A 23,117-nucleotide genomic window follows, 5' to 3' on the forward strand; every position below is an offset into this window, starting at 1 on the left:
TTGAGTGGTTCTTGGTTATTGCGGGACCAGTTTGCTTCAAGTATCGTCATACCTTGACGATACGGCCGAGTCGTCGTCGTCGTCGTCGTCGTCGCCGTCGAAAAGTATTACGAGCTGTCAACTGAGCACGTGTCTGCATCGCATAAACAATAGGGCAGCTCGGCGTCGTCGCTATAAGCCAGCGAGCCAGCCAAGTATTGTTCTGGGTCGGTATAGAGGCAGGCTCGTTTATTATCAACAAGGGAGCGAGCGGGCTGTCCGACTGTGAGATGAAGTACTATTTTTGAACAACTAACCAGCATGGTTCATAATGGTCATGGTAGTGATGATTATCGTTGGAAATAAGAAAGAAGGAATTATAATGACCACTACTTCGTACTACGATTTAACATTACACGGTCATCTCCCCAGCCAAGCAGCGCCGCCGCCGCCGTCGCCGCCGACCAAGCTCGAGCCCGCCAAGAAGACGCGCGCCGCCATTGACTTGCCACATTCGTGCATCCGTGGTTGGTTTGAATCGAAGAGGGAACTCGTTTCGTTTCCTGACCAAGTACTTCGTAGTGTCGGGGCAGAGGGGGTCTCTTGTTTCTAAATCTGCTAGTCAGGCAACGAGGAGCTAAGTAGGGGTCTGGCAGTGGGCGCGGGAGGCAGCCTTGCTCTGTGCTTGTTCCGTCACTTGTTCTGTCATTTGTTCTGTCATTTGTTCCGTGAGTTTGTTCCGTGGCGCTGTTCCGTGACTTGTTCTGTCACTTGTTCTTCGTCGTATCCCGGTCATCCAACCACCTATCCAAGTAGCCAGCGCGACTCGGAGTTTGGTTCATCAGTTGTCGTCAGCGTACATGTTTACGGAGTATTAGTAGGCACCCGCCCGCCCGAGCCAAGGGGGTTCTGTTGGCCGAACAGCTACTCCGTAGTTGACTGCTTATCATGTTCGCTTGTATTTCTGTAGCCCCCCTCCCTTTTCTCTTCTCTTTTGTTTGGCATTGCTTCTTTCCTCAACAACTCTCCCGTCTCTCTCCATCGCAGCCATTTGCGGCCCCTGTACAGCCCCTCGGAGCGGATTTTGCCTCTTGGACAAACTTGGGCGTCAAGCGTTGGCCAATTGGGCATACCAAGTAGTATCCGGATTCGGCCAACCCTGTTCAGAGAAAGAGAGAGAGAGAAAAAGAGCAGCACGTGTAGGGACGAAAGCGCGCGCCTGACTTCGTGGCATGATTAAGACCAAAGGGGTAACTCGGATACTACTGGCGATTGTCTGGACGTATCTAGGCAGATGGTCTCAGTTCCCTGTGGCTCCTCCAAATAGCTACTCTGGTCCTTTTCGCGCCTTTCGCACTTTTCGCACTTTTCGTTATTTTCGCTCTTTCAGCTGTTTCAGCTCTTTTAGCTCTTTTAGCTCCCATAGCTGTTGCGCCTCATCGTACCTAGGTACCTTGCCTAGTTCTGTACCTACCTACTCAGTAGTAGACCAGTGCGCCCTTGCTGAATGTCAACTCATGGTAACTGCTCGGTACTCCGTTAGTAATCTGTTATCCGTAGTTGAATATTAATTAAGTAGGTGTTTGGCCAAGTAGTTCCTAGGTAATGGCAGGTTCCTAGTTACTCATCAGTGGTTGGCCTTGCTTTCCGTGTTGGATATAGCTCTCCAGGTACCTGATCTGTACCTAGGTAGGTACCGACCTACCTACCAACCTAGGCAATAAGTAGCGCCAAGTTATAGGTACCAAATTATAGGTAAGTGACAGGTAACTTACATGGCTTGGCGACAAACTACCGGCCGCCCACCAGTTCCCCAGCCCATCTACCTAGCCTGCCAAGTACCTTACTAAGGTACCTACACCTAGGTACCTACTAAGTAAGGTAGCTGCCTACCAGTAAGTAAGTCAGTCGCCCGGCTTCCCTGGCCCTGCCTCTCCTCAGCCTTGAGAGAGCCTTAAGTATTCAGCCCTCGTCTTGGTGGCCTCTTCCTCTCCTCATCTCCAAGTACTGGTACCTGCTTACAGTGGGTGGTCGCCACTGGTAGCCACGCAACCACGCAAGGTTCCTCCTCTTTCCTCTACATCACTACCACAGTTAAGTGCAGGCATCCAGGCTGCTTAGGCTGCCTCTAGCTTTGCTGCTCTCCGTTTGACATATCGTCACCAAACAAAGACGGAGAAACAAAATTATTCCCTGCCTCTCTCACCAAGTCTCATCGTCACTCCAAAATTCGCAATCACTACGTACCTCTTCCTCATCCATCCTTTCATCCTTGATTCATCGCCTTTCTTGTTAATTGCCTTGATCCTTCCCATCGTTCTCACACCAACCTCCACCACTAGCACCCCCTCCGCCGAACCCCACGCCGCCGCCGCCATCGCCGTTTTTGTTCGCCCTAATCCTAATCTTCACGCCGCGCGACCGCCAGCTCTCGTCGACAAAACCACCACATCCCGCTCCCGCGTCCACTACTCCCACGCCAACCTCAAACTCTTCATCTCGTCTTTCGTCTTTCTGGCCACCAGCTTTCGCCCATCCCATCGTTACCCCCCTTCTTCTCTCTGCATTGCTCTTCTCCTGCCAACCCCGCAAGGCCCCCGGCCTTTTCGCACAAGCCGCATCCAGACAGACGGACAGACAGACAGTCGGAAGGACAGACACAGACACACAGAGAGACCCTCAAAACGCCCGCAGCCAGATGCTCCACCGCCTGCCTTCGCCTGCGCTCGACACCCGTCCCGCCTCTTCAAGCCACCCGCTACCCCGGCATACGCATACATCTGCAGTACCAGTCTATACTCTTCTTTCCTGATAGCCTCGACCTATCTCGTCGCCGCGCTCGCCGCCGCGATCCCTTCTACCTCGCATTGGCTGACGGCCGCGCGCGACGCACCCCAATCCTCCCGGCTTCGACCCCGCCTCCGCCGTTATACCCCTCCCTTCCCGTAGTTTGACCATTCCATCTTGATGGTTTGACACCTGTCATGGCATGACCTCCTTTGAACTAGAACATGGAAGGACAGACAGCTCAGCCCGCCGCCATCGGTGGTGACGGCCAGCCCGACTGCATCCTGCCACAGACACACCACTCTGCCACCACAGACGCAGACCTCATCCGCGATGCCATTGATGCCGCTCCCGCCGCCGTTCTGAGATCTCCCTTTAGATCCCATGCCACTCTGGCTGCCGGCCCTCGTGCGTCCACGCCAGAGCTCGCCGAGACTCTCGTTTCCGCCACGAGCTCCATGAACCTCGATCCCACCCCGGTCCCTCGAGACTCGGTTGCTGCTCCTGGCTCCCCGCGAGACATCCGAGACATCCCCGGTGGCATTGGGAGACGCAGAGGCATCGTCTTCAGTGATTCCTTTACCGATCCCTCAGAGCTGGACTCGGTCTCTCCCGGAACCGCCAAGGGCTCTCCCATCGGTGCTCGCCCTCGCACCCGCACCCTCGACGGCACCCTCATGGCCCACCGCGCCAACCACCTCAACTCTCCTGACCAAAGACACCGCGTCGGGAGCATGAGCTCCTCCATGCCTCCCATTCAAACATCCCCAGACGACAACAGGCAGTCCTCTTTTCCCGAATCCATCGCGTACGCCACGCCCGCTCTCCCCCAACGCCCTATAGACCCCCCGTCAACACCCTCCTCCTCCAGGGACAAAAAGCCCGCCAAGCGCCTATTGAAACACCGACAAACCTCCCGTCCCAGCTCCCCCATCATATCCTCGTCGCCGTCCGTCGATTCCATGTGCGTACCTGTCGCCGCAGAGGACCCAAACAACCTAGTCTCTCTGATGAAAACGCTGTGTGGTCGCATGCGTGGACAAGTCGAGTATCAGTCGGAACCGGGCGGCGCATGGTATTCTGGAATTGCCTACATTGACGATGAAGCGGGCAGTCTCATGTTTGACAGCAACCGAGCCGGCTCTTTTCATATACCCCTCGTCGATGACCTGCGAGGCTGCACCGTTGTCCCCGCCGAATACACGCAGGGCCAAGGACGCTGCATCGAACTAACCACGCCCACGCCCACACACATAGTCTTGCTTCCAGCAGCGCATGAGGACTTGGAGCTCTGGCTGGCTGCTTTGCTGAGCTGGCAACAGTTGCGTCCTAGCCCCGTCAAATTTGTCAACGGCAAACCGACAAGCCCCACGGCACCCTTCCGACCCGATTTGCGTCCCTTTGGCAAGTCGCCCGATGAGAGCAAACCCAGGAATATCATCAAGATTGACAAGCTCATGCTTTGGGATAAGGGTGTCGCACCCAATCCTAGAGCTGCTTTCCAACGCTCCTCGACTCGAGACATCTGGTCGCCCTCGGCGGCCTGGCGGAGAGTATCATGCATTTTGCATGATACCGGTGAGTTGACGCTCATGCTCGAAACAGATTCCATCGTCTTGTCTCACATTGACTTGACACATTTCTCGAGGCACGCCATTCAGCAGCTCGATCGAACGGTCCTCGACGAGGAGTTCTGCATAGCAATCTTCCCCACATACCACCCCAAGGCTTCGCGCCTTTCCGTCTTCCGCCCTGTATACCTGGCTCTGGATAGCCGCATCCACTTTGAGGTCTGGTTCGTCCTACTCCGTGCATATGCCGTTCCGGATCTGTTCCACCTCGGAGACGCGGAAGACGACGAGCTCATCAATATTCCCGATACCGAGACGGAGACGGAAGGCGAAGTGTTCCGCATGGAAAAAGTCGTCGCCGTCCGAATAACTGAAGCAAAGATCAAGGCTCGACCATCAGGGCTAGAGTACATCCTACCTGAAAGGTCGCACAAAACGGAGCAGGACCCGTTGGTCGGCAATTACTTGGCCGAGGTCATTCTCGATGGTGAAGTACGAGCACGCACGACAACGAAGCACATGACAAAGAATCCCTTCTGGCGTGAAGACTGCAAATTTATGGATTTGGCACCCTCGGTCCAGGAATTATCTGTGGTTCTCAAGCGTATCGAGGGTATGGATGGCGGCCGAGGCGTTTTTCCCCAGGAACTAATATGCGGGACTGTCCACATCGCTCTCGATCAACTGGAGCGCGGCGAGTCCCATGAAGACTGGCTGCAGATTCGAGACGAAAAGCAGCAAGTCATTGGCTCCATGCTTATCCGGCTCTCGCACGACGAGCACGTCGCCCTTTTGGCCAAAGAGTACGAGGCATTATCCGAGACCCTGCACCGCTTTCCAACCGGCTTGACTGCTCTCATTTCTGCTGCACTGCCCGGACAGCTCAAGCAGCTATCTGAGCTCTATCTCAACATTTTCCAAGCTTCCGGTGCCGCTTCTGAATGGCTGCTCGCGCTCGTTGAAGACGAAATTGACGGGCCTGGAAGCCAAACATCGATGAAAAAATACAGATTCAGCAGCAGGCTCAAGTCAAACGACTCAATCGAGTCACCCAGCGATCGGGAGCTGATTGTTCGCGATATGAGCAAATCGCTCGCGGGCGAAGCAAACCTCTTGTTCCGCGGCAATACTCTTCTTACACAGTCCCTTGAGTTTCACATGAGACGCCTAGGTAAGGAGTACCTCGAGGAGGCCCTGCGTGAGAAGGTCTACGAGATCAACGAGATGGATCCAGACTGCGAAATTGATCCCAGCAAGCTTAACGGAGGAGATCTCGACCAACACTGGGCCTTGCTCATTCGCATCACCTCCGAGATTTGGCAGTGCATCGCCCAGACAGCGAAGCGTATCCCGCCCGAGCTGCGGCATGTTCTCAAATATATTCGAGGAGTTGCTGAAGACCGATTCGGAGAGTTCAAGCGCTCCACCACGTACACAGCGGTCTCCGGCTTCTTGTTCCTGCGTTTCATCTGCCCAGCTATTCTCGCGCCGAAGCTGTGCGGCCTGCTGCGGGACCTACCTCGCAGCAAAGCACAACGCACCTTCACCTTGGTAGCAAAAACACTGCAAAAGCTGTCAAATTTGGGCACTTTTGGGAAGCGTGAAGAGTACATGGAGCCAATGAACCGGTTCCTCACATCCCACCGAGTGGTATTCCGTGAATACATAGACCAAGTTTGCAGCATCCCCTCAGACCGCAGCGTCGTGGCGCCACCTGCCAGCTATAGTACGCCCAACACTATCTGCGGGCGACTCAGCCCTACGTTGAGAGAGGGGCTTGGCAGTCTCCCTTACCTCATCGACGCACCCAAGAGCTTCGCTGGCCTTGTCAAGTTGTGGACAAGCGCTCGGCCGAACGACCTGAAGACGGAACACGCGGATGGTGAGCTTCTTATCTTTAATGAATTGTGCCTCAGCCTCCAGAAACGGGTGGATGCCTGCATGGCCAAGGTCGGCCGCCTGCGTGCTGCTGAAGCTGCCGCCCGAGGGACGCCTTCGCGCCTTGCCGAGACGCTTGAGCAGGCCGCCCTGGCCGAGCCTCTGCGGTCGCCTTATAGCGCTGCGTACACGGCCATGTGTCACGACGTCGATCAGATGCTCAGCGGCTCCGGCAGTGACGGGCCGGACGAAGGCAGCAGCCGCCGCCGCAGCAGAGACATGCGCCGCGGGCGCGACAGCCACGACGCGCGTAAAGTGAGTGGATTCTCATCTCGCGGGACGCCCAAGAGCCGCAATGGCAAAGTCGGTCGCACGCTATTGAGCGGCATCATGAAGATTGGTGGACGTGCTGAGAGCCCGGATTTCAAGAGTCGGCAATGATCTTTAGCTTGATGCAGCCCATGGTCTCACCAATCGATCTCGTCTCTGTTCAACTATACATCTATCTTTGTGACACTTTTGTCTGTCTTTTTTTTTTCCTTGTCCTTTCTTTTTTTCCGGGTTTGCTTCTCTATGCGGGCTGTGATGGATATATCCCGGGAGGCCAGTTGTCTTTCTTTTACGCACGTACTTGCATAGAATTATACATATCACACGGGAAGGGAAAAAATAAGCCAAAAAGGATGGTATATGATGCAGCTCTCTTTCACTTTTATATTTCTTTGAATGTGGGCAAAAAGTGGATATTATTCTATACAGGTGTATATAATACGCAACTCTCAAACAGTCAAGAAAACATACGCAACTGTCTCACTGCTTCTTTTTCTCCATGCGTTATCTGACAGGCGCGATCGATCGATCCCCTTTCCCCTCCCCTTCTTCCGCTCTAAGTAAGTATCCCTTGTTCTCAACGGGAGTGGAAAGTCTTGCCGCCGCCAGGTGTGCCACCCTTTGAACCTGACTCATGACAGAAAAAAGAACCCTGCTTTCTGGCAGATCTTCTTTTTTTTTTTTTTTTCGTTTGGATATTTTTGTTGTTGTTGGTAGTGCTTGTTTTGAGGCATGCTCACAAGGACATCCCCGTCCTAGAAAGAAAAAGACAAGCCAGGGTTCCTCCCCCCCTCTTCTCTCCCTTCTGTCATTGATGAACAAAAAGTTACCGAGTAAGTAAGTCGGTCTGCTGATCATGTTAACCCTGCCCCGATTACGCAGGAGCAAAGTCAAATGCCCCTCACCCTCCCATGCTAGTTCAGAAAATTGTCTCTGGAACAAGGAGATTATGCATGCATGTATACGATGACAAATGTGAAACAAGGATAATCAAAATCAAGAAAGACAGAAGAGGACAGGAAGATGGAACAGAATAAACACCCAGAGTACGGATTATAATGTTGTTAGCTCCCCCCCCCCCCCTCCCGGCTCCCCCGCCCTCCCCTTTTCTTCAGCCCTCTGCATTGTAACTAGCGAAAGGAGGGGGTGTGTTCTATTCAAAAACAGCATTATGCATTACTTATCAAGTTGTGGAATGGTTTTGTGTGTTGTACTTTTTTTTTGGCCCGCCCGTCAGCCTTCCCTTTGCCAATGGCAGCTGTGTTGAAGGCTTGCTTTTGTTTCATTCTTCCTCCTGCTCTTGCAGCGTTTGTTGTGAGGATGGAGGCATTGCGATCCCTTTTCTTGCCTTTCCCTTCTTCAGAAAAAAAAAGAGCTTTTAACAAGTAGACTGTTGACTTTTTTCTTTTTTTATGTGGCTGGGCAAGACCTCGACAAGACAAACGTCATTTCACTGTCCTTCCTTGCGGTACCGTTTCGGGGCTTAGATACTGGGGCAGGCCAGGGTGCTGTAGACCCCTCGTCTCGCCCTCCTCATATTGCACGGACCAGTCAACCGTCTTTTGTATAATAATGGGCTCCTGCTGCTGCGGATAATGCTGCCCGTCTGCCGCCGCCGCCGCCGCCGCCGCCGGCACCGCCGGCACCGCCGCACCGTCGGGGCTGCGGTCGCTTCCGGCGTCGTCATCTGAGGGCCTCATGCTTCGCCACTGCTCCTGCGTCTCGCCGGGACGCGACACGGACTGCGTCACTGCCGTCTCGGATAAAGGCCTGCTACGCACCGGCTGGCTGTTGTTGCTGCTGCTGCCGCCGCCACGGGTGCTGTACTTGGACAGATTCCGCAGCCGGTAGACGTTGTCGCGGGAGCGCGCGGAGCTGCCGGCATGCTCGCCGCTACCGCTCATGTTTTGCACGTTCATCACCATGCCCGTGTGGAAGCTTCGTATGAAGGGGATGAGGGCAATGAGCAGCGCCGCGATGAGCGAGTACCCGAGCGCGACCTGCTGCCAGACGAGAGGCGACATGACCTGCACCCCAGGGTCGGCGCTCCCCGAGTACGACTGGATGGAGGCCGCGTAGACGCCGGTGAAGACTGGGCAGCTGGTAATGCATTCTTGTCAGTCAAAATGTCACTTTGCCAAGAAAGCGCACGCAGAGAGGAACAGACAGATAGGCAGGCAGACAGGCAGGCAGACAGGCAGGCAGACAGGCAGACAGGCAGACAGACAGACAGACAGTAAGAGGAAAGGGGATTTGCTTACAGCATCCGCAGCGCAAGCAAAATGGTCAGCATCCACTTCCGCGCAGCCCGCATCTGCAGCGACCAGACGAGGCTGTAAAAGACACCGAGGATGGCGACCTCGGTGGCGGCGTCGAGAATAGCGATGACGAGCCAGCGCATCCCCATGCTGCTGCACCGCGCGGCCGACGACGGCGCCGCAACCAGCCCGCGGGCGGAACAGCGCACCGTGATGAGCAAGATGCAGGCTACGGCGACGGCCAGTAGAGAGACCCGGATGAAAACGCAGATGCGTTGTACCGTCTTCATGGTCGAGGCCAGGAGCCGTTCCGTGGCGAGCAGCACGGAAAACTTGGCCATGTAAAGGCCACATATGAAGACGGCCTGCGAGGTGAGGAAGAGCTGTTTTTTTGTCACATCTGTTAGTCTTGACAAACGTAAAAGAAAGAGACCATGGTAGAGGTGAAAGGGAAAAAAAGGGAAAAAAATAGAGAGAGAGAAAAAAGGAGAAAAGAGACGTACAGAGCCGTTTTTGTGCTCGTTGCCTGCCGTTACAGACAGCTTGGACGTGCCCAGGCCAGAGGGCATGCCGGCGAAGAGCGAGGCATACTGAACGACGGCCAGGGCGACGGCGACCATGCTGGCAAAGTCGTCAAAGCCCAGCATGTGCTTGCGCACGTACATGCGCGTGCCAAAGGTCATGGTGACAAAGATGAGGCTGAGGATGGCGGCGATCCAGAGTGCTCCCCGGCGGTCATCGTGGGAGATGGTGGCAAAGGCCGGCAGCTGTTCGACAGCCCGGCGTTGAGCCATGGCAGCGCTTGTGCGGGTAGAGACGACGCGAGAGAGGGAACCAGAGTGAGAGAAGAAGAAGAAGAAGAAGAAGAGGAAGACGACGACGGCCCGGGGGCCACGTGAGGGAGGGGGAACTGTCTTGCCAATTAAAGAAGAAGAAGAAACCGTTTGATCGAGGTTGTCGAGAATGCGGCCAGAGAGAAACTGGGGGGTGTGGAGAGAGTACGCGGGGGGGGGGGGCCTATCAGCAATGCGGCGCCCTTTCGGTCTTGACGATGTCGCGGGGAGGCGAAGACAGGAAACAGAGCGAGAGAGTGTCTGGTTCTGATTCAAGAGAAAAGAGAAAAAGAAGAAGCTACTCACTCTCATCTGAACTAGCAAAAAGGCGTCAAATCTGGTTGGGAAGAGCGATGTTACGCCGTTCCATCCGATGTCGTGAAATATATAGTGGCTACTACGCTGCTAAAATAGGCGAACCTGGGGGGGCCGAGATCGTCGCTACTACTGGTAAGTACTTATCCACAGTTGTCGACCTTGGAGGAGAGCGACACAACACAAGCAAGTCCATTGTCAGTATCGGTAATCCCGTACGGATTACCAGTACTGAGTAGCCTAGCATTTCTGGTCTACTATTATCAGTCGAGAAAGGGTTCTCAGACGCCACCCGCGAGGCCCTTGCCGACAGCCACTGTAAGACAACTCCGCTGGGGATGAGAAGAGTGGGCTTCTTAGTTTGATGCAGCCCTGGGGGGGCCTGGTTCAAGTCGTGTCCATCTCCACTGCATGAAGGAGGAGGAGATCACTTGTCTTGTCATCATCAGGGGGGTTGATGCGGCATGCCCATCGGCCAGGTTCCAGGTTGATGGTGAGTGGTCTCTGATTCCACTTTCCCATAGTGGTCAGCCGTGATGTTATTTTAGTGCTGTTATAGCTAGCTAGCTCCTTGTAAACTCTGTCTCTCACTGTCACTCTTTATTTCTTTTTTTTTGTCCTCTTCTTCTTCTCTTGGCGCTCTTCGTTTTTAGTTTCCCGTGGGGTCAAGGAGCGGGCCGGCCGCCGGCCCCTTGGACTGTAAAAAGAAACTATAAACATCTTCAAGAAGAACGTTTTCACAAAGACATCAACAGAGAAAAGAGAGACGGTGGTTTTCATTTCCGCCTACACCTACCACACATCAAGCACACCAACCACGACAAGCAGCTGCTAAGAAGCCCGTATCAAGATGGGGACCGGTGTCGAGCGCCGGACTTTTGAGATGATTGATGACGACGACGACAAGGCGCGCGAGGACCTCGCCAGATACGGCAACGAGAATGACAGGCGCGACATGACTCGCTTGGGAAGGATTCAGGAGATGCGGGTGAGTCGTTCTTTTTTCGGTTGGCGTGTGAAGAAGCGACCCTGTCCGTTTATCCGGGGGTGGGGGAATCGCAGCAACGCAACAATCCAGCTGAGAGAAAGGACATGAGCGCTGACTGTCTCGACTCATTCTTTTGGGTTTTGCATTTTTTTTTCTTTGCAGAGAAATTTCAAATCCCTTACTGTGATTGGATTCTGCGCCATTTTCATGTGCTCGTGGGAGTCGCTTCTCTTGTGAGTAATATAAACCCCCCTCCCTCCAAGCTGCCAAGAAAGCATATTCCTCAAACGGCCGCCTGCGCATGAATGCATGTTCAAAAACATCATCTGACCTTGATTTCCCTCCCTCGCTATAGCACGGCATACATCGCCCTCAATAACGGCGGCTCGGCAGGCCTCATCTACACATGGATCGTCGCGTGGGTTGGCTTCAACGCCGTGTACGCGTCCATGGGCGAGATGGCATCCATCGCGCCAACCACGGGCGGCCAGTATCACTGGGTGTCCGAGTTTGCGCCGCCGGGCAATCAGGCGTTCCTGAGCTACGTTATCGGTAAGGCTCCTCCTCTGCTCCTCCTTTTCCGACCTGTTCCCCCCCCCCCCCCCCCCATCCTATTAGTACACCTTGATGCCACACATCCTTGATGCCACACATCCAAACATGTGGGACAGGCGAGCCCGGCTTGGACACGAGAAACGCTGACGGAAGACGTGTTGTTGTCGGCTCTTTTCCAGGTTGGCTCGGTGTGCTCGGATGGCAGACGCTCGTCACGTCGATTGCCTTCCAGGCCGGTACCTTGACCCAGGGCCTGCTGGCCCTCAACTACGACACGTACGAGTTTCAGCGCTGGCATGGCACCATGCTCGTCATCGCCGTCATCGTCTTCGCCTTTACCTTCAACACCATGCTCGCGTCGCGGCTCAACCTCGTCGAGGGCGCCATCCTCGTCGTCCACATTTTTGGCTTCTTCTGCATCCTTGTTCCGCTCTGGGTACTCGCCCCCCGGGCTCCCAGCCGCATTGTCTGGACCGAGTTCCACGACGGCGGCTGGAACAACATTGGCTTGTCGACTCTGATTGGTTCCATGGCGAGCTTCCTACCTCTGCTCGGCGCGGATGCTTCCGGTACGTGTTTCTCTCTGCTTTTCCGTATCCTGTTGCTTTAGAGTTTTTCTTTTTCTCTCTGTTCTGGTGGGTTCCGGCATGACTCGCTTTTCTCTACTAACAGGTTGAACCAGTGCACATGGCGGAAGAGGTGCAGGACGCGGCGCGGACGTTGCCCATCAGCATGATGTGGTCCGTTAATATTAACGCCTTGATGGGATGGCTCACGGCCATTACTTTCTGCTATTGCATAGGCGATCTGGAGCAAGGTAAGCAAGCATGTGTTCTCTTCCAGGGCAGCCCCCCTCGCGTCTTTTCTGCCAACGCGAACCGAACTGACACGCAAGATGCGCGCGCGCTACAGTGTTGCAGACGAAGACGAGAATCCCCTTCATTCAAGTCGTCTTCAACGTGACTCAGTCATACCGCGCGACCAATTTCATGGTGTGCATCGTGTTGCTCATGGTCACGTTTTCCTGCGTGACTATCATGGCTGGCGCCTCCCGGCAAATGTACGCTTTTGGCCGCGACAAGGGCCTTCCCGGTTCGCCCTGGCTCTCACACGTTCACCCTACGCTTGGAGTCCCTGTTAATGCCGTCTTCATGTCCACGCTGATTTCGATACTGCTCTCCTTGATCAACATTGGCAGCAGCGTCGCATTTGAAAACCTCGTGGCCCTGGGGTCCGGAACCGTTATGATCTCGTATATTGTCTGCATCGGTTGCTTCATATGGCGCCAGCACTCGGGCGAGCCCATCCCGCCGGCCAAGTTCTCGCTCGGCTCCTGGTCTCTCCCCGTCAACATGATCGCCCTCTGCTACCTTTCGGTCGTCTTCGTCGTGGTCTTCTTCCCTCAAGCGCCGCTACCGCTGCTTACCGCCGAGTCGATGAACTGGTCGTCGCTAATCTTTACAGTGGTCGTGGCATGGGCTATGGCATATTACTTCATATGGAGCCGCCGCGTGTACGAGGGCCCGGTCAAGATCACCAAGCAGTCGCAGGCTGGGACAGACGTGAGCCGAAGTGCCGAGTGTTCAAGGACCTTGTAAAACATTGTACCAAGTACGCAGCGAATAGAGAGAGGGCAGAAAGTAAACATGAGAATTCACCTTTTCCGCTACATAAAACGCGCCCAACTCCCTTTACGTATAACATTGAGTACTTACAATGAGACCTGCCCGTCGCCTCCATACATGCTACTTGGTCTTGGTATTTACTCACGGATGAAGAATACTTAGTAGAAAAACGTTGCAAAAATCGGCGGCGTGGCGCAGGTTCGGGCCGCATCCGCGATCCCTGATGAAGCTCCCCCTCCCCCACCCGTTTCAATAAAAAAAAAGAGTGCGGCTCTCCAGGACGTCCCAGATGCCATGCCCTCTCGGCAAACCTACTGTGAAGCGCGCATCCGCAATTGCGTTTTTGTGGCATGATTCGTGAGAGTATGCATAAGACAAGGACGGTGTTCACCCGGAGTTATCGATGCGTCGGCCATCAATGCATGACTGAGATAATTACTTAGTAGAAAAGAAGACGAGGACCAAGAAGAACCCACACCGCCACAGCCCTGTTCCGTCGCGGAGCGCAAACACGGCGCACCCGGAGCCAGGATATGCGAGCAGATGTTGGTCCAGTAAACGGTTACCGACTGGTCAAAACTCTAATTGACAATAAACGTGTGCCAAGACCCATATAAAAAGAAGGCAATAAGAAGAAGAAGAAGAAGAAGAAGAAGAAGAAGAAAAAAGACGGCAATTGAGGAAAACTCTTCATCCCACCATCATGCGACGTTCGGCGTGGAGCAATCTAAACTAACAGGTCCCCGCTCTCGTACCATCAAAGGTTGTTAAGTCAAATAAGAAGAAGACGACGAAGAAGGAAAAGGAAAAGGCTCCGTCCAATTTTTGTTCTAGTCAGCTACCTCTTTTAGCTTACTATCAGTATCCAGCCAACCAGCCTAGCTACTTGGCTACAAGCTAGCTAGCTGGCCAAGCCGGGAGGTGGTGGACACGACGGCGCACCAAGCGACTATCGAATGCAAACTAATGCAGCTTCGTCTCCGTTCTTCTTTCCTGGACCAGGCAATCATTCATGCCTATCAACACTAAAGAGACATACGAGAAAGAGAGAGAGAAAAAAAGGTTGCCACAGATATAAAATAAGCGGGACGAAGCAAAGAGGGGGGGGGGGGGCTGATCAGGCTGCAGAAGCTTCGGAGATGCTTGCCAATTCGACAGCGAAGAAACCGCAATACTAGGGGGTGGAGCGAATTTGTTGCATAGTGCCCTCGAAATTTGCTGTCCCGTATCCGGCGCCCGGCCAGAAGAGAAGAGAGAAAGAAGAAACGAGGTTGTCAAGGTGTTCCATATGGAAGAAAACAACACCTTGACAATCTGTCCCCCCTTCCCTCCCCAATCTTATAAGACCCATCGCGAATCTTGAACGTGGATGCTGGCCCGAGCGCTGAAGGAACACGCCCACCTACCAAGTACACGAGAGGTCTACTTATTAGGGAAGACGAGTTGACGAGGACATTGTGAGAGGTTACATTGCATGGGTGGGGGGGAAAAAGAGTCTTCAGGGTCCCCGAAACGTCAACGTATCAGTAAAGGAATCTGTCCCCATCATGCTCGAATAGTCTCTGTGCCAAGGTGAACCAGGATCTTTTGTCTGCCTCTTTATTAGCTGTCGTCCGTCGCCGGAAACACGTCACTGAGCTACCAATTGAAAAAGCGTTGGCGTGTCTCTCTCTCTCTCTCTCTACTTTGACCTCGTCTCCGCAGTTCCTTTCTGATAAGATCTCATCCAGTCCTTTCCTTTTTCTTTCCTTCTTTCCTTCTTTCTTCTTCTGCTTCTTCTTCTTCTTTTCTTCAGCACAAAAAAGCGGATCTGAGACATTGGGGCGTTCTTCTTGCTTCTATTAGTAGAAGCTCAGCCGATCCTTGCCAACGTCGCCCGCCCCCAGCCCATCAGTATCCCCCGCCGCCGAGACGCTGCTCCCCCGGCGAGAGCAAGAACAGAGACAGGGACAAGACAAGAGATTATACAAATTGTGCCCTCGGTTATAATTTTTTTTTTTAAAAAAAAATTATAATTTTTCCTCAATCATGCCCGCCAGAGGAGAAAAGGCATTCGTTGGCCACGGCGGCGCCTCGCTGTCCGATGACATGCGCAGCAGCGTCGCCGGCAGCGGGAGCAGCGCGCACGACGTCTTCGGCTCCGAGGAGCATCACGACATCAAGTACAAGCGGCTGTCGTGGCAGCTCGTCGCCGTCCTCATGATTGCCGAGATTGTGTCCAACGGCATGCTGTCCCTGCCCTCGGCCTTTGCCGTCGTCGGCATGGTGCCGGGCATCGTCATGGTCGCCTTCCTGGGCATCTTTGCCACGTACACGTCGTGGCTGCTGGTGCAGTTCAAGCTGCGCCATCCCGAGGTGCACACCATGGCCGACGCCGGCTTCATCATGTTCGGGCCCGTCGGCCGCGAGCTCATGGCCTTTGGCACCTTTGCCTTTGCCATCTTTGGGACCGGCGGCCAGCTGCTCGCCGGTCAGATCGCCCTCGCCACGCTGAGCAACAGCAAGCTCTGCAACCTCGTCTACACGGCCCTCTTTACCGTCGCCGCCCTCTTCCTCTCCCTGCCGCGCACGTTTCACGGCCTGGGATACCTCTCCATTCTCAGCGTCCTCAGCATTCTCATTGCTGGCCTGGTCGGTATGGCGGCGGCCGGGAAAGAGCCCGTCCTTGACCGCACTGTGCAGGTGGCTGTTTCATCCGACTTTTACTCTGCTTTCGCCTCGATTACGAACCCAGTGTTTTCGTTCGCCGGCCACTTCATGTACGCAATCAGTCGCTTTTTTTTTTGTTGTCAATTGTTTCGTCTGCGTTATATCATGCTGACTCGTATCGTTCTTTTCTTCCGACAGGTTCTTTGTCCTGATTTCGGAGATGAAGGAACCCAAGCACGCCATGCGCTCTACCTACATCCTGCAGTCCTTCACCACCATTTATTACATCGTCTTTGCGGCTGTCACATACGGCTATCTTGGCAGTAAAGTATCGTCGCCGTCGTTTTCTTCGCTGTCGCCCTACTGGGCCAAGGTGTCCTATGGCATCGCAATCCCGAACCTGCTATTCGCCGCTGCCTTGTATGCGCACACGGCTGCCAAGGTCATCTTTGTGCGCATCTTCCGCAAGTCCGACCACCTGCACAGCCATACGGTCCTTGGTTGGGGAGTCTGGATTGCCCTCATCATATTCTGCAACGTATTGTCTTTTCTCCTCGCCACTGGCGTGCCCATTTTCAACTACCTTGTCGGTCTTGCTGCCTCGCTTTTTGCCGCTTGGTTCACTTATGGCGTGTATGTGCATTTGTCATTTCCTCGCGCTTGTTGTCATTTCAGCTGCTAATCAGAATGCAAAACAGTGCCGGCATGTTCTGGCTTCATGATTCGTACCACGACGGTGATGGCTTCCTTGAATGGCGTCGCCACTGGGGCCAGTTCCTGCTCTGCGCCTTGACCGTTTTAGCGGGTGCATTCATCTGCGTTGGTGGTTTGTATGTTACCATTCGCCAACTTATGGACGCCTATGCCAGTGGCCAGATCCCCTCGCCTTTCTCTTGCACCGCTTAGAAATAAGGCTTGATACTTACAGCATACCACGAAAGGTGACGGCAAAAATTGATCTGTTTTCCCGGCGGAAGCTGCACATTTTACTAGTGCCATCTATGCGCTTATCGTGGCAGCTGGTGCCTTTCTGTATACATGTATCATAGGGAATCACGTCACGCACGACGAACAGTTCTGAATAATATTCCGCCATCATGACACAGCCGGTTATAATGTTTGTTCTCGTTTTGGTCACAATGAGGCTGCGGGTCAAGATTTCGTCCAGATTCCACCTTGTTCTTGCCTGATGAGCCCCACCAGCGCGGCAACCCAGGCTCAGCGCTCAGCGCTTCACTACGTTGTCTGGAAACTCAACCTTTCACAAACTCGCAAGTCCGCTTTCGTTCGTAACCCAATCGTGCCTACGCTGCTTCATCTTCAGCCCGCATCAGCCCTGTAGAAAGAATTGGCTCCATCTGCCACGCAGGCCCTCCAAGATAACGTCCACTAGAACGAACCCCGCTCGACCCCGCGCTACGCATAACATAAGCCTGACAGCTTCCCAACCTCAAGCTTCACAAGCTCATTCTAGCCGCTGCGCCGCCGACACCGTCTCGACAGATTGAGATCCTCAGTATCAAACTCCAGTATGTCTTCTGATACTGCTGACAAGGCCAGCCGGCCCCGCGTCTACTTCGACTTTGCCATTGGTGGCAAGCCCGCCGGTCGCGTCGCCATGGAGCTCTACTCCGATCTCGTCCCCAAGACGGCCGAAAACTTCCGCGCCCTCTGTACCGGCGAGAAGGGCACGGGCAAGTCGGGCAAGCCACTTCACTACAAGGGTTCTATTTTCCACCGTGTCATTAAGCAGTTCATGATCCAGGTAAGCTTCCCAGCCTCGGCGCAAACGGCACACTTGCCACCTTTCCGGCCTCAGCTTCGTTGCTAACGACACATGCTTGTGATTTCCAGGGTGGTGATTTCACCGAGGGCAATGGAACCGGTGGTGAATCCATTTACGGTGCCAAATTTGACGACGAGGCTTTCCCCAAGAAACACGATCGTCCTTTTCTCCTCTCCATGGCCAACTCTGGTCCCAGTAAGCACAAAACCTACCCAGCCTACACAGGCAAAGCTTAAGAAGCCTCAAACACCTACTTACCACATGCGACAGACACAAACGGCTCCCAGTTCTTCATCACGACCGTACCCACACCCCACCTCGACAATAAACATGTTGTCTTTGGCGAGGTCCTGAGCGGCAAGTCTCTCGTCCGTCAAGTTGAAAACCTCCGCACTTCATCCGGCGACAAGCCCGAGAAGGAAGTTGTCATTACCGACTGCGGCGAGCTCAAGGGTGACGAGGCCCTGGCCGCCGATGTCAAGAAGCCCGACGCCACTGGCGACCCCTACGAGGATTTCCCAGACGACTTTCCCGCCGAGCAGCAGCCTCTCCCAGCCGCCAAGATCCTCGAGATAGCCACCGCATGCAAGGACTTTGGCAACAAGGCCTTCAAGGCCGGCGACTTGCAGCTCGGCCTGGACAAGTACGAAAAGGGTCTGCGCTACCTCAACGAGGACCCAGACCTGGACGATGAGCCTGCCACCACGAAACCGGCTCTCGAAGCACTGCGCTTCTCGCTCAACAACAACAGCGCCCTCCTCAACATGAAGCTGAAGAACTGGGCAGAGTGCGCCCGCAGTGCTTCGGCTGCGCTGGCTGCTACCGCTGGCGTCAAGGAGGCAGATCGCGCCAAGGCCTTGTACCGCCGTGGTGTTGCCCATGTCAACCTCAAGGACGAGGACGCCGCCATCAAAGACCTCGAGGAGGCACACAAGCTGGCACCTAGCGATGGTCTGATTGTCAGTGAGCTCAACTCTGTCAAGACCAAGGCTTCGGCGCGCGCCGCCAAGGAGAAGGCTGCCTATAAAAAGTTTTTCCAATAGGAAGCTTTCCATGTATGATTACACGTCAGTCGCTGGTAAATTTTAAAAATTAAACTAGAAAAGGACCTCGAAAAAAATATGAAATTCATCCTTTGACAATCATCTCCCAATGAGCACTGCATCCCATATCCCAGAAAAGCATACCCCCCATCTGATGTAAGTAAGCACGGACTGTTCGCGCGGCCCGGAAACGCAATCTTGCGCTGACTGCAAGGCACAATTAAATAATTCATCTGTTGATAATGTATGAATGAATGAATGGATTTCCAACACCAAAACTTGATATCCTAGATACACAGCCATTGTCCGGCCCCGGGTGCAGCCTATTATAGCAGAGCCGACACCAGCCCTTCCTTGTCTCTCGATCGGCACTACAAACGAGCACAGGGCACGAGTCTCATTGCCGTTCTCGAAGCCTCCCAACACGGCATCAGTGCATCAACTACGGGGATATAGCATTCAGCGCACGGTTCACGAGGATCGTTTCCAATCCATTTCGCTTGATTACTCACCAACCACAAGAGGCCCGGCCCCCCTCTCGCTCCAGCGGAGCCATCTGCTCATCCCCACGACCAACGGGTTACATTCTTCAACACCGCATTTCAACTCATTGTCGACAAATCGCAGCCTTGCACTGTATCATGCATTGTTCTACAAACGCCTTTGCCAGGGTGCGAGCGTGACCTTGGTCGACGATGACGAGCAGCCAATGGCATGATTCCACCCAGCCATGTGGAGCGTATAGCCGCGCTTCGCTCCCGTACAGATCTGCCCGACCCATGCCCGCATTTCATCTGGACTGGCATCTCGCTACCAGTGAACTTATCACGGTCAGCGATGCTGATGGCGTTGCTGGGGGGGGGGGGGGGGGGGGGGGGGGGGGGAAGGCGGTGTTGTGTGTCCTCGGGAACCCCCAAACTCAAGGTTTAGTGGAAGGTATACTTGAAGACGCTACATGTCTGGAAGCCAAGAGACTTGTGACATGTTATAACAAGCGGCTTTGTCCAGACCGGAGTTTCCCGCCAGTTCGTAAAAAAAAAATGTATAGATCTAGTGCTATTCCCTGTTTTGCTGCCTTTGCTTGAGCTCAGCTTGTCGTCGTCGGATGATGCGGCCATGCGAACGAGTCGTGGAACGAGCTGCTTGACACTATCACTGCGACGTTTTCGCTGTCGAAGAGGTAGTTACCGGAACATTCCCCAATCTAGTCCACAGAGATGATGAGATTACCCGCCTTGCTTCATGTTTTCGCGCTCTCCCTCGGGCTAGCGCCTCTATCCGCGGCGAACGACGTTTACTACAAGATTGATACGCCTGGTCAGTAGCTTTCGTCTGGGCATGTGTCGTGCAAAACACCCGCTTATGCACTCAAGATGAGATTCGTGAAAGCTCGAGGACCTTGGCGTACGACTTGATGACTTTTTACAAGGGCAACCAGTCCGGTCAGATACCCGGCATGCTGCCAGGGCCGCCCGCATCGGGTACGGGTGATTACTACTGGTGGGAAGGAGGCGCGATGATGGGCACGTATATCGACTACTGGCACTTGACCGGCGATCCCAGCTACAACAGTGTTGTCACCCAAGGGATGCTCTTTCAGGTAGGCGACCACGATGACTACCAGCCGCGCAACCAAACGATCGGCCTGGGAAACGACGACCAGGGGTTCTGGGGCATGTCCGCCATGCTAGCCGCCGAGACTCGATTTCCCAACCCGCCTGATGACGAGCCGCAGTGGCTCGCTCTAGCACAGGCGGTATGGAATACACAGGCAGAGCCCAGTCGATGGGATGGCACTTGCGGCGGCGGGCTGCGCTGGCAGCGGCAATTTTTCAACAATGGCTTCAACTATAAGAACGGTTAGCTCCCCCCCCCCCCCCCCTGAGCCTCCAGGAATGGTATCCGGAATTGTGTTCAGTGAAAAGCAGCTGACAGAACTGCAGCCATCGCGAATGGCGTCTTCTTCAACCTCGGCGCTCGTCTGGCACGGTATACGAGCAACGACACATATGCGCAACGGGCGGAACAGACCTGGGACTGGCTTTGGAGCGTCGGTTACATTGACAACCAGAACTGGCATGTCTACGACGGCGGCCATGTCGAGCACAATTGCACCGATATCAATCGACTCACAGTATCGTATAACCCGGCGTTGCTGATTCACGGCTCGGCGTTCATGTATAATTATGTATGTTCCAAGCTGCCATGACAAGCGGTAGTTCTCGGGCCACACTTCAGTATAATGCCAATGGAGATTAGGCCCACTAACACGTTATCGACAGACGAATGGAGACGAAAAGTGGAAGTACCGCATAAACACCATGCTGGACTCTTTTTTCAAGGAGTTCTTCCTAGACGGCGTCATATTCGAGACTGACTGTGAGAACCGAGATCCACAATGCACAACCGACATGCTGTCCTTCAAAGGCTACTGCCTGCGCTGGCTGGCCGTCGTCACGCAGGTAGCGCCGTTCACGCGCGACGCCATCATGCCCGTTCTGGCGGCCTCGGCGCGCGCGGCCGTGCGACAGTGCACGGGGCCGCCGACCATGCGCCGCTGCGGTTTCTACTGGGCCGGTGGCCGCTTCGTCGATCCCAAAACGGACAACACGACGGGGGCGGGCGAGGCCATGGATGCGCTTGCGGCGGTGGCGAGCCTGCTCATTGACGAGGCGGAGGCGCCGGTCACAGCCGACAAGGGCATCTCCAAAGGCGACACCAATGCGGGGCTGCCGGGGCGTGGGCTCGCGATGAGGCATCTGAGCAGGATCACGGCGGCGGATAGGTTTGGGGCGAGTGTGGTGACGGTCTTGTATGTGATGGGACCTGCGCTGTTATTATTTTGGGCTTGTATGGATGAGACGCATGACGCGAAGAAGAAGTTGAGGGATGTTGAAGTTCAAGAAGTAAATCGCCAGGCGTCGTAGTGGCTCCGGTGTATACCCAATCTATAGTAGTGCTATCCGAATGAAATCTATACGCGTTCTCTTGCAAAACGTCTCTATTGTTGCTTTTTACCATTCTCTTGCGCGGGCTTGATACCGACGTTCAGTTCCAGTGTTACCTGGGACCTGGGTTAGCATTGACCGTGTAGACGATTGTTTCTGAGATGAAACCGTAATCGACTCTTCAACGTACTGGCCCATCATTTACTAGAGCAACCTCCATCATGGCCTGAAATTTGCCGTCTTTGACACGATCTGCCTGGTAGCCAGCCCTGACCTTTTCAACAAAGTACTGGTAGAGGCGTCCCGCGTGTTCGGGGTTTGCGGCGCCGTGGAAGTCGGGTTTTGTGCCCTTTGTAGTGTTGGCTAGAAGAGTAAACTGCGATACTGGTTGAATGGTTTCTGTCAGCAAACTGCCTACTCTCGAGGCCCTGGAGACTTCCTGCCATACCGCACAACACCTCGCCGTCAATGTCTGTCACATTCTTTTTCCACTACGGCAGTAGGTCAGCGCGCAGTCAGGCTAGAAAGGGATCGCGGGTAGTATACCCTGCCGCCAGATTCGTCGTCCCAAAGCTTCATCTGCAGCACCTTGTTTGCCATGGACTCCATCTCCTTCTCGGTATCACCTGGTGCCACCGCTGCGAAGACCAGCACCCCTCGGCCAATGGAGGAAATGAGCTCCTTTTCCACCGTAACTGAGCCCGAGAGGACTCTCTGCAATATAGCTGCAGTGAAACGTTAACTAGTGTGATGGTCGGGTTGGACCGCAGCTATCCCGCACCTTTCATTGTGTTGGGACTGTGTACGGATACGGTGGGGGATGACAACACCACCAATTGAAACGGCGCACAAAATATCGAAAGGGAGATGAGGTGAAAATAAATTGCTCTGAGATGTAGGCCAATGAGATGGGATGAAGTCCAGTCCGTCCTCTACGTGTAATGTGACTTATTGGAATCCAATGATGCGTAGCCGACAGAGGTACATAGCAAACTGTTTCTGGGACCTTCTATCAGTCAGTACAACACAGCGAGGTACCACCCGCTCGCTCACTGGTCGCTACTAACTTCACTACGGAGTACCTTAGTACCCAATAAAAAGTGCCTGACGGCGCGGCGCCAAACGCGTGGGCGTGGCCGGGCGGTCATGTGAGCTGGCTCGTACCATGCTAACAAGCTTTGCTCCCGACTCAAGTACCAGTGTCCCAATGCCAGGGATGCCCTGGGCAGGGATAGTTTCCATCTCGCCACAACATCGTAGCATGACTATTTTCTAACCTTGAAACGCAGCACAGTTTCCCCAAAAAGGTACTCACTACATTCACTTACGCGTCCTGCCTTTATATAACCGTTCTACTTGTTCCGGCGCATTGTGTCTTGTGAGCTGGCTGGCCGATGGTACATGTCCTGCGCTAGTCCGGTTGCAGCTTGGTACATGCTCAGACCTTGCCATCACAACTCCATCTCACAATCTCTCCATCGCCGTCGACCGTCAGCCCAACGAACCATCTCCAGAACCATTCATTGGTACAACAATCATTGATCGCTACGCTCATCGTGCTGCGCACACTAT

General features: G+C 54.2%; 7 protein-coding genes across 7 annotated transcripts; 5 read left to right on the forward strand and 2 right to left on the reverse strand.

Moving 5' to 3' along the window:
- Positions 1-2,990: 2,990 nt before the first annotated feature.
- V2A60_009689 (uncharacterized protein) lies at positions 2,991-6,656 on the forward strand (the record flags this gene model as incomplete). The annotated part of the gene is made up of 1 exon (XM_083260954.1): positions 2,991-6,656. The coding sequence occupies one exon, from the start codon at positions 2,991-2,993 to the stop codon at positions 6,654-6,656; it is 3,666 nt and encodes a 1,221-aa protein (XP_083117080.1).
- A 1,334-nt stretch (positions 6,657-7,990) lies between these two features.
- V2A60_009690 (uncharacterized protein) lies at positions 7,991-9,597 on the reverse strand (the record flags this gene model as incomplete). The annotated part of the gene is made up of 3 exons (XM_083260955.1): positions 7,991-8,645; positions 8,807-9,186; positions 9,307-9,597. 3 exons carry the CDS (start codon positions 9,595-9,597, stop codon positions 7,991-7,993), a joined length of 1,326 nt encoding a protein of 441 aa, XP_083117081.1.
- A 1,204-nt stretch (positions 9,598-10,801) lies between these two features.
- On the forward strand, positions 10,802-13,092 carry V2A60_009691 (uncharacterized protein; the record flags this gene model as incomplete). Its single annotated transcript, XM_083260956.1, has 6 exons — positions 10,802-10,939; positions 11,102-11,172; positions 11,295-11,491; positions 11,611-12,063; positions 12,177-12,311; positions 12,407-13,092. The coding sequence occupies 6 exons, from the start codon at positions 10,802-10,804 to the stop codon at positions 13,090-13,092; spliced, it is 1,680 nt and encodes a 559-aa protein (XP_083117082.1).
- A 2,055-nt stretch (positions 13,093-15,147) lies between these two features.
- V2A60_009692 (uncharacterized protein) lies at positions 15,148-16,674 on the forward strand (the record flags this gene model as incomplete). The annotated part of the gene is made up of 3 exons (XM_083260957.1): positions 15,148-15,878; positions 15,967-16,401; positions 16,467-16,674. The coding sequence occupies 3 exons, from the start codon at positions 15,148-15,150 to the stop codon at positions 16,672-16,674; spliced, it is 1,374 nt and encodes a 457-aa protein (XP_083117083.1).
- Positions 16,675-17,299: 625 nt separating this feature from the next.
- Positions 17,300-18,597, forward strand: V2A60_009693 (cyclophilin-like domain-containing protein; the record flags this gene model as incomplete). Its single annotated transcript, XM_083260958.1, has 3 exons — positions 17,300-17,533; positions 17,623-17,749; positions 17,825-18,597. The coding sequence occupies 3 exons, from the start codon at positions 17,300-17,302 to the stop codon at positions 18,595-18,597; spliced, it is 1,134 nt and encodes a 377-aa protein (XP_083117084.1).
- Positions 18,598-19,817: 1,220 nt separating this feature from the next.
- On the forward strand, positions 19,818-21,524 carry V2A60_009694 (glycoside hydrolase family 76 protein; the record flags this gene model as incomplete). Its single annotated transcript, XM_083260959.1, has 4 exons — positions 19,818-19,914; positions 19,971-20,456; positions 20,541-20,785; positions 20,880-21,524. The coding sequence occupies 4 exons, from the start codon at positions 19,818-19,820 to the stop codon at positions 21,522-21,524; spliced, it is 1,473 nt and encodes a 490-aa protein (XP_083117085.1).
- Positions 21,525-21,598: 74 nt separating this feature from the next.
- On the reverse strand, positions 21,599-22,333 carry V2A60_009695 (D-tyrosyl-tRNA(Tyr) deacylase; the record flags this gene model as incomplete). The annotated part of the gene is made up of 5 exons (XM_083260960.1): positions 21,599-21,661; positions 21,736-21,908; positions 21,964-22,036; positions 22,092-22,270; positions 22,327-22,333. 5 exons carry the CDS (start codon positions 22,331-22,333, stop codon positions 21,599-21,601), a joined length of 495 nt encoding a protein of 164 aa, XP_083117086.1.
- Positions 22,334-23,117: the final 784 nt, after the last annotated feature.

The sequence above is a fragment of the Cordyceps javanica genome, chromosome 7, assembly GCF_051103115.1.
Source record: "Cordyceps javanica chromosome 7, complete sequence".
Taxonomy (NCBI): Eukaryota; Fungi; Ascomycota; class Sordariomycetes; order Hypocreales; family Cordycipitaceae; genus Cordyceps; species Cordyceps javanica.